Source organism: Fragaria vesca, linkage group LG5 (assembly GCF_000184155.1).
Source record: "Fragaria vesca subsp. vesca linkage group LG5, FraVesHawaii_1.0, whole genome shotgun sequence".
Taxonomy (NCBI): Eukaryota; Viridiplantae; Streptophyta; class Magnoliopsida; order Rosales; family Rosaceae; genus Fragaria; species Fragaria vesca.
In genome coordinates this window covers 19,015,185-19,025,517 of record NC_020495.1, presented here as the reverse complement: position 1 = coordinate 19,025,517, position 10,333 = coordinate 19,015,185, and the positions used below count along the sequence as shown (strand labels likewise).

The 10,333-nt window shown below is 39.4% G+C and overlaps 1 protein-coding gene across 2 annotated transcripts; it reads left to right on the top strand.

The window, feature by feature from the left end:
• The first annotated feature begins 1,476 nt into the window (after positions 1–1,476).
• LOC101313517 (DEAD-box ATP-dependent RNA helicase 42-like) lies at positions 1,477–8,602 on the top strand. Of its 2 annotated transcripts, XM_004300051.1 has the most exons (5): positions 2,365–2,597; positions 2,978–6,387; positions 6,982–7,151; positions 7,259–7,334; positions 7,866–8,602. In XM_004300051.1, the coding sequence occupies exon 2, from the start codon at positions 2,987–2,989 to the stop codon at positions 6,359–6,361; it is 3,375 nt and encodes a 1,124-aa protein (XP_004300099.1). In that variant the 5' UTR covers positions 2,365–2,597; positions 2,978–2,986; the 3' UTR covers positions 6,362–6,387; positions 6,982–7,151; positions 7,259–7,334; positions 7,866–8,602. The 2 variants fall into 2 exon arrangements, with proteins under 2 accessions (XP_004300098.1, XP_004300099.1); XM_004300050.1 differs by having other exon boundaries at positions 1,477–6,387.
• Positions 8,603–10,333: the final 1,731 nt, after the last annotated feature.

Genomic DNA, 10,333 nt, shown 5'->3' with positions numbered 1-10,333 from the left:
GCCTTAGTGGTGATTGTGTGCATTAGTTGTGGATGTGTGTGCCTTAGTGGTGATTGTGTGCATGGTGATTGTGTGCGTGGTGATTGTGTGCATTAGTTGTGAATGTGTGTGTCTTGGTGGTGATTGTGTGCATTGGATTAGGAGCCTTCGTGGTGGACCGGGAACCAAGCCTTGGCCGAATGATTGGTTACGGTCAGTTTAGAGCTCTAGTCTGTCTGTTGGTACTTCATGGGGAATGACTAAGTGTTGACGAACTCATGAGTATGCGTTTATTTGGTTACTTATGGGGCATGACTAAGTGTTGACGAACTCATAACTAAGAGTAGAGAAATGATTGTGTGATGTTCTTATGTGTTGTCATTTAAATTCTTTGTTTTGAGTATCTCCTGAACTCTGCTTATTCGCAGGAGATTTTTTAATCTTAATTGTGTGATTTTAATGGAATTCCTGAACTACGCTTTTTGCAGGATTCATTTATGATTTTGAGTGATTTTGAATTGTCGTGTTTTCTTAATTACTTCTTTTGATTTCTCTTGCTTGTAAGTGTTTTCCTGAATTTATTTTTAATGCATGAACTCCTGGTTTTACCGTATGTGATGTTGGGTTGAGTCCGTTAATGTAGATTTACTCATACGAGCTATTAAAGCTTACCGGGTTTGTTGTTTACAACCCGGTGCACCAATCTATGGTGTAGAGATTGATTTTGCATGTCAGGATTAGCAGAGTGGAGGCTGCGGCAATTAGGCATTATTCATTTTGTTTACTTTCTAGTTTGTTGTGAGTATTGAGAGAAGTTTTAATTTGTTCAAATTATTTTTCACAAGTTGTAAAACTAAAATGTTGTATTGATTGTTTTTCTTTTTGGTTATCATACCTTGAATTTGGAATTTTTTTATTTATCCAAAATTCAGGGTGTGACATAAAAAATATTGTAATTTTTAACAACCACGTCATCAATTTAACTGAGAAAATTGACGGAATGACCATTTGGATGAAAAATAGTGACGTTAAAGACCATTCAAATTAAAATAAAACCACAAAAATTGAACATTTGTCAACTTTAACCACAATGACTACACAAAATTTTACCAAAAAAAAAAGACATCCACAATAATAAAACTCGAACCGACCAATCAACAACAAATCAAAATTGCATGCAAGTTGATCAACATTGATCACCAAATCCAAAATGATGAAAGTGAAAGAGAGAAAGAGCATGTTGTAATCCGTAATAATGCGTTGTGATATAAAATCAATATCACAATTAATTAATTTGCTTCTTCTTTTTCTCATGAGGAAAAAAGATACTCTTCTTCATTTTTATTTCGATAAATAAAAGCTCTCTCTAAAAAAAAATTTCAGTTGTTTGTTGGTCGAAGAAAAAAAAAAATTCGATAAATAAAAGCGAGAAGAACTAAAAAAACAAAAGAAGAAAAAAAAGACTATATATTCTCTTTCTTGTTAAAAAACTTGATATCGTCCTCACCCACCAGCGTGGAAGCGAAACCCCAATTCGTGGAAGAATCCTTTCTTCTGATCCATCCTGGACGAATTGAATCGCTAATTCTGAAGAGGCGCCTCTGAGAGTTCGAAGAACCCTAAAGCCTCTACACCAATTCTAGGGTTTCCTGTAAGCTTCCCCTTTAACCCTTTTCCCCATCTATTCTGTTTTCCGCTTCATTTGAGATTTGGGTGTTTGATTATGTTGACTTGGTTATGGATGGGCCGATGATTCCTGTTGTCTATTTCGTTCTAGCAGTCTTGGTTTCATGATTAGGTTTACGATTGTTAGAGTTATTGAAATAATTGAGATTAATTATGAAAATTCAGGAAATCAGATGATGGTGAATTGTTGATTGTTAGTAAAATTTCCATGGAAATTGGTGTAATTGCCCCTTGAATTACATCAGGTTTATAATTTGATTCAAGTTAATCTGGTGTTGCAAACACAAGTAGAGTGGCTGTGCATAACTGCAACGATATAGCACCTTCATATGGATAGAGTGTAACTCAGTCGCAGATGCATTAGGATTTTGTGGTATTCCGCAGGATCAGGAATCAAGAAGGCCTTTCTTGGCTGAGATTAATATGTAATTAGTTATTGGTTAGGCACCTTGTGTGTTGTGAGGACTGAGGAACACTTGCCTCTTAGAAAACTCTAGTGTGAGCGTATTCAACACATCATCCTGATATTTAAATCAAAACGTATATTACCTGAACTTATGGGGTTTTACTATATTGGTTTGCATGTTCATCTCATCTTTTATTCTTCATGATTTGTTCATTCAGTGTCTGCAGTTTAATGTTCTGTATTCCAATTGTTTAGATATGGGTATGTAGGTGAGCTTAGGCGTTCTCAAAAGTGGGATGTAGGTCTGATTGAGATTGGATTGTGAGAGTTCAGTTGGTACAGATGGGGATGAATCATGTGTTGCGTATTGGATTGAGGATTGAGAACGGGTATACCGTTTATTAAGGAACGGGACCCTGAGTTAATTGTTGCAGCCCCGCCTTTTGGCTTTCTGGTACCGCCAGGCTTTCCATTTGATCAATGATAAATATATACACATGCATGACCCTTGTTTCTTCAGATAAGGGTACTGTTAATTGAGGTTACATTGGTTTCGTTTCGCTTCTTGACCTTGTATTACAATCCTTAAATACACAATTAGGTTATGAGGCAAGAGTCTCATTTCTTTTAATTTGGTTTCATATAAGCTTTACATTTCAAATCACATTTTTTTTTTGGTTCATTTTGAATGAGGTTTGATTATTAATAAAATGAGGTCTCTTTTGTACTTGTTTTCTACTTTGAAATTTAGGTATAATAACTTGTATGGGCTTGTAAAAGGAATCTATGTTTTTGTTATGATTCCTCATACAAAGTAGTGTTGATTTTGCTATTGCTTGTGTTTGCGTCCATTAATTACTTTGGGATTATTGGTGACTTTTTTCTTTTGTTTTGTGAATGACACAGGACAAAGCAATGGAAGATAGCAAGCATAAATCTAGGAAGGAAGGGGAAGCTAAGAGGAGTCACCGAGGTCAGGATCGAGAGAAGGAAAAGAAAGGAGATAGACACAGAGACAAAGATAGAGTAGATAAGAGAGACCGTGATAGCCGACGATATGAGCGAGAAAAGAGTTCTGATTCTGAGGAGAGGTATATGAGAAAGAAGCATCGAGATAAGGACATTGATAGACGGAGTAGAGATGATGAACGAGAGAGAAGCAAAGACAAGAAAAGGGATAAAGATAAAGAGAGGGATAAGGAGAGGGAGAGGGAGAAAGTCAAAGAAAAGGAGAAGAGGGAGCGGAAGGAAAGGGAAAGAGAAAGAGAAAAGGAGAGGGAGAGAAAGGAACGCGTAAGGGAGGCAGAGGAGAGGGATAGGGAGAAGAGGGAGAGGGAAAAGGAAAAAGATCGAGATAGGAGGATAAGGGAGAGGGAAAGGCATAGGGATGCTGATACTGACGATTCGGAGGATGATGTTAGGGAGCGTGGTAGGAAGCGGCACAAGAAGAGTGACAATGAGTACAAGGAAAGAGATCGGGAAAGGAGTATTAGTAGGTCAAACAGACATCGGGATGATGGAATTGAGAGTCCAAGAAAGAGGAGTGATGGAGATGATTCAGATAAAACGGAGAAGCCAACCCGTGAGGAGGAGTTAGAGGACGAACAACGGAAATTAGATGAGGAAATGGAAAAGCGGAGGCGGAGAGTACAGGAATGGCAAGAGTTAAAGAGAAAGAAGGAAGAGGATGAGAGAGAGAAGCTTGGGGAAGAAAATGTTGATGAAACCAAGTCTGGGAAGGCATGGACTCTTGATGGAGAATCTGATGACGAAGAAGCAGGGAAATCAGAGACAGCCATGGACGTTGATATGGAGGTCAATGGGGATGTTCTTACTGATGGTGAAATTATAGACGCCGTCGTGCCAGATACTGATAATACAACAGCTGCTGCAGAGAATGAGGAAGTTGATCCGTTAGATGCTTTTATGCTTTCTGTGGTTATGCCTGAAGTTGAGAAGCTGAACACTACTGTGGAACCCTCAAGTGTTGATGACAAGAACAAGGAGAAAAAGGTTGATTCAAGTAATGGTGAAAAGCTGAGGGCAAGTTCAAGTAAAGGTATTGGCAGAATAATTCCTGGGGATTCTGACTCAGATTATGGGGACCTTGAGAATGATGACGATCCTTTAGAAAATGAAGATGATGATGAGTTCATAAAAAGGGTGAAGAAAACAAAAGCTGAGAAACTTTCCTTAGTTGACCACTCAAAGATAGATTATATACCATTCCGTAAAAATTTTTATATTGAGGTTAAGGAGATCTCAAGGATGACACCGGAGGAGGTCGGTGCGTACCGGAAACAATTGGAATTGAAGATACATGGTAAGGATGTACCAAAGCCCATTAAGAGCTGGCACCAGACTGGACTTACAAGTAAAATTTTGGAAACAATAAAGAAGCTCAACTATGAAAAGCCGATGCCGATTCAAGCTCAGGCCCTGCCTATAGTTATGAGCGGTCGAGACTGCATTGGCATTGGAAAAACTGGATCAGGTAAAACCCTTGCATTTGTACTGCCAATGCTGAGGCATATCAAGGACCAGCCACCTGTGGTAGCTGGGGATGGACCTATTGGGCTTATTATGGCACCAACCAGGGAACTTGTTCAGCAGATTCACAGTGATATTAAGAAGTTTGCCAAGGTTCTGGGTCTCAGGTGTGTGCCTGTGTACGGAGGTTCAGGTGTTGCACAACAAATCAGTGAACTGAAGCGGGGTGCTGAAATTGTTGTCTGTACTCCTGGTAGGATGATTGACATACTTTGCACAAGTGGAGGAAAAATAACAAATCTGCGTAGAGTAACTTATTTGGTCATGGATGAAGCTGATCGAATGTTTGACATGGGTTTTGAACCTCAAATCACTCGAATTGTTCAAAATGTCCGTCCAGATCGCCAAACTGTGTTATTTTCTGCCACTTTTCCACGCCAGGTTGAAGTTTTGGCTCGTAAAGTTTTAGACAAACCTGTGGAAATACAAGTTGGCGGAAGGAGTGTTGTGAATAAGGACATCATGCAATTGGTTGAAGTGAGACAGGAGAATGAAAGGTTTTTGAGATTATTAGAGTTACTTGGAGAATGGTATGAAAAAGGAAAAATTTTGATATTCGTACAATCACAGGACAAATGTGATGCTTTATTTAGAGATCTACTTAAGCATGGATATCCTTGTCTCTCACTTCATGGGGCTAAAGATCAAACAGATCGTGAGTCCACCATAGCTGATTTTAAGAGCAATGTTTGTAATTTGTTGATTGCAACCAGTATTGCTGCCAGAGGGCTAGATGTCAAGGAGCTTGAACTGGTGATAAATTTTGATGCCCCAAATCACTATGAAGATTATGTTCACCGTGTTGGACGTACTGGCCGAGCTGGACGAAAAGGCTGTGCTATTACTTTTATCTCTGAGGAAGATGCTAGATATGCTCCAGATCTTGTGAAAGCATTGGAACTTTCTGAGCAAGTTGTTCCAGATGACTTGAAATCTCTTGCGGATAGTTTCATGGCAAAAGTAAAGCAGGGACTTGCGCAAGCCCATGGGACTGGTTATGGGGGAAGTGGTTTTAAATTTAATGTAGAAGAAGATGAAGTGAGGAGAGCGGCAAAGAAAGCACAGGCGAAAGAATATGGTTTTGAGGAAGACAAGTCGGATTCAGAAGATGAAGATGAAGGTATCCGAAAGGCAGGGGGTGATATATCACAGCAGGCTGCTCTTGCTCAGATAGCTGCTATTGCTGCTGCCTCCAAAGCTACTACCGCAATGCAGACACCTACACCTGCTGCCCAACATCTTCCCGATGGACTTCCTGTTCCTCTTCCAGGTCTCCTTGGTGTAAGTGTTGCATTACCAGGAACTGCAGCAGTTGTGCCTGGGACTGGTCTGCCTCTTGTTGGCAGTGACGGGGCAGCTCGGGCTGCAGCACTTGCAGCTGCCATGAACTTAAAGCATAGCCTGGCAAAAATCCATGCTGATGCAATGCCTGAACACTACGAGGCAGAGTTGGAGATAAATGATTTTCCCCAGAATGCTAGATGGAAAGTCACCCACAAGGAAACATTGGGCCCTATATCAGAGTGGACTGGAGCTGCCATTACTACCAGGGGTCAGTATTTCCCACCAGGGAAGGTTCCAGGACCAGGAGATCGCAAGCTTTACTTGTTTATTGAGGGCCCCACCGAACAGTCTGTCAAGAGAGCTAAAGCAGAATTAAAAAGTGTTTTGGAAGAGATCTCAAATCAGGCATTATCACTTCCTGGAGGAAATCAGCAAGGCAGATATCAAGTTATATAAGCATGAGAACTTGGTCCTAGCTCAAGGTATGATGTTATTTGCTTATGCTGATCTTAATATGACTTTGACTGGCTTGTTAATTGGTGGTCAGTCTTGTAACAGGCTTATAGAAATGATTCTAGGTAGTTTGCATATGTTGCAGATGTCTTGTCTGTCCTCCTGGACTCTAATGATTAAATCCAACTTTTGACCTATGATGTTAATCTATAATGAGATTCATAATCATGTATTAACCTTATTTACTTGGTTGTTCTGGGAGTCATTTCAATATGTCAATGGGTAATCAGATGTTTTAAGTTGTGAGTTCCTATGAATTTGTTTTCATTTGCACAATTTATCGGCACCTTTTGATTGTCTTTTCTTTTCTTTTCTTGCTTATCAATTCCCCTGGCGCGAGGGATGTTGTATGCATATGGTCTTCCAATTACAAAGCTGGCCAAGAGATGCGACCGTGGTGCAACACCTGCTCCTGATGCCACTATTGTTCAGTTTAAACAAATGTGTTCAGCGCATGTTCTGTTGGGTTGTGTTCCATGGGTTTGTGGGATCTGTAATTACTTCACTCATGCATTTGACTTAATTTTTTTTTTTTTTTTTTTGTTGGTGTTTTCTTTTTCTAGGCTGTGCGGATTCCTTCCTGGAGGCAACTGCTACTATATATACATGCTTCCTTGCTACAATTAGGGAGCAGTAGCCCATGCACCTTCTGCTTTGTTGGCGTGCTGCGTCACTGTTTCAAATCCATAGTTTCAAATCTATAGTTGATGGATGCTTTTTACCGTCCTTATTTGTAATGAACTCTCTTATGATCTGAAGTGTACTTTGCCTTTTTACTTTCTAGTAATGTTTCTGCCTCCCTTGTTTTTGGACCTTAGAATGGATGCTTTCCTGTGGCAGCAATTGAGCAGATGAGCAATGGAGATGTAAACATGGAATGAATCAGTAGCAGTGATGCTTATGAAGGTTGAAGAACGTAAGAAATCACTATAATACCTTGGCCTGATGCATATCTTTATCTCATTTCATATTATTTCTGTATAGGGATTAGAGACAAAATAATGGCCTCGTACCCAAATTAAAAATGCATGAAAATATAACGTCCAACGTATGGTATTATAGTGAGACTCCAGTGATTGTTAGAGCTCTCTAATCATGTGGGAGCTCTCTTTCACATATGCCCTTCTGTTTTAGCTTGAACAATCAATCCTTGAATGTTTTTCAAAAAAAAAAAAAAAAAAAATCATCAATCCTTGAATCCATAAAGATGGATCACCAGTATAAAATCTTTCAAAAATTCACTTTGACCATCTCCATCAAAGGTTAAAAAAATAACAATTTTTATTGATAAATTCATATCATAGTAGGTGATTGTATTAAAAACTATGGGTGCAAATTAGCCACCCAGGTTAGTTATATCATGCTTTAGAAGATCAAGAATAGGTGGTTACATCATGCTTTAGAAGATCAAGAATACATCCTGATATGTGTGTAGCCTCATACGCAGAGCTTGCAAGTTTACGTGGACCATGTTACATTCTCTACCTGCATGTTGCACCAGGTAGGTATAGAGCAGATTGCTGCCCTGACATCCTGCAGGCTGTAGGAGAGGCCCTCCAAGCCAATATGCGTGCCTTGTAGCACATCAAAGATGTTTGAGATGGCTTCCACACAGTGTTTTGATTGCCAGATTCCTAACCGGCCCTCATTGTTTTGAGCAGCTTTAAACCTTATTTGATGGCGCATAATTCCACCTGTATAGCTGAAGCCACTACAGAGAGGCGAGAAACTGCCATTGACATTTAGTTCCGACCTCCCTTGTACTGCCTGCTACCAGCTTTGCTTGGATGATGATCCAGCTTTGCTTTGGCACAGACCTTGCCTTGTTGAACTCGTATAACCAAGCTAGAGCTCCCAGCATTAAATCATGAGGAGGCTGGCTCCATCATCATCAATTAACAAACACATTTTTTTCTGCAAATGAAGGGCATGATAGCTGCAGTAGCCATTGTTAGAGCATGCCCTTGGTGCAAAGCTTCCTTCGAGTTGGCAACAGATTAGAAGTTTAGAACATGCCCTCCATATGCAGATTAGCTTCCCAAATCCTCTTCCACAATATTTTTTGAAGTGGAAGTAAGCACATTCTCTATGATCCTTGTAGTACGAGCAATCCAATATTACTGTATGTTGATCGAACTATAACAATATAGGCCTGAAGTTATAATAACTCAAAAGGTTACATTCATTCTCGAACTGTCAGATTTAATTATGTGTCTCTCAAAAATTGTATTTAAAAGAGCAACTCGCAGTTTTAATATATTAGTGTGAATTTTTATAGTTGATTCAAATATTACAAAGTTCAATGCGTGCTTGTATTATATTGTCCTTGATCACTTCCGAATTGAAGAACAGATCTTGTTTTACATATTCAGTCCTGCCCTCAGATTGTTAGATATATCTTATAGGAGATATACGTCAATACCTGCTGCTAGAAACCAATATGGTCAAGTATATCTGACTTAATTGGTTAGGGATTCATTAGTTAGATTTTACAACGTAATCTTGTATTCCTTGATACATTAGGATTCTTAGGAAAATTTGTCTATAAATAAGGTGTGTCGTTGCCTCGTTGGTCCCTCGATCTCTCTACAACAACACATATATTAAAGCCCTATCCCATAGATGATGTCTAAGTCTAGAGCTGAGGAGATGATCAACGCTGCTAATACTGCAAACCTCGCAGCAATGTCTCTCAATCATGAAGAAGGTATGTCTCAAGATGTGGAAGCTCGGACGCGGGCGGCAGCACTTGTAGCTGCCATGAACTTAAAGCGTTCCCTGGAAAAGATCCATGCTGATGCAATGCCTGAACACTACGAAGCAGAGTTGGAGATAAATGACTTGCCCCAGAATGGTAGATGGAAAGTCACCCACAAGGAAACGGTAGGACCTATAACAGACTGGACTGGAGTTGCCGTTACTACCAGGGGTCAGTATTTCCCACCAGGGAAGGTTCCAGGACCAGCAGATCGCAAGCTCTACTTGTTTATTGAGGGTCATACCGAAAAGTCTGTCGAGAGAGCTAAAGCAGAACTAGAACATGTTTTGGAAGAGATCTCAAATCCTGGAGGAAATCAGTTATGCAGATATCAAGTTATATAAGCAAGAGAACTTGATACGATTTTGAGTTGCCTGTCAATTGGTGGTCTTTCATGTAACAGGCTTATCGAAACGATTCTAGGTAGTTTGCTTTACATACAGATGTCTTATCTTGCTATTTCATGGTTGCGTTATTTTTATTTGTTGTAAACTCTTTTATGATCTGAAGTGTTTTTTGCCTTATACTTTCTCGTAATGTTATTCGTATTGTTATATTAGTTCTGATTTGCCTCCCTTGTTTTTGGATCTTAGAGCGTGAATGTTAATTAAATGGAACAAATCAGTAGTTAGTGATGCTTATGAAGGTTGAAACAACTTGTTTTTGGAGAGAAAGTGATGAATTTGGATACCAGGGATATTTGAATTGTGTGAATGACAGAAGGGGTGGGAAACCAATACAGTCTAACCATGAACTATCTGTATTGCAGCTTAAATCTACCATATATATATTTGACTTATTTGTTTGTATTTTAATTTGTGAATGAGCTACTAGCTATATTTTTCCCCAAAAAACAATATAGATATTTTTTTCACTAATACCATTCTCACATATTGGAACAGAATGAACAGTCAATCCTTGAAGCCATGAATGATGGATCACCACAGCCGCTGTCCACATTTTGCCAGATTTTGCCAGTTTTGAAGGTGAGGACTGAGGAGTATAAAATCTTTCCGAAAATTCCCTTAGTAAAGCATGTGATGAATATATGTTGGGATACTAATCATACTGTTGAATATGATGGATTCTCGTCACAAGTATCAAATTCAAAGCCTGGAGATTTTACGGGTTCGGGACACGCGCTCTCTCTCTCTCTC

Bases quoted from the DNA above. Each gene is read 5' to 3' on its own strand.
- LOC101313517 (XM_004300050.1), top strand. From the start codon at position 2,969: ATGACACAGGACAAAGCAATGGAAGATAGCAAGCATAAATCTAGGAAG.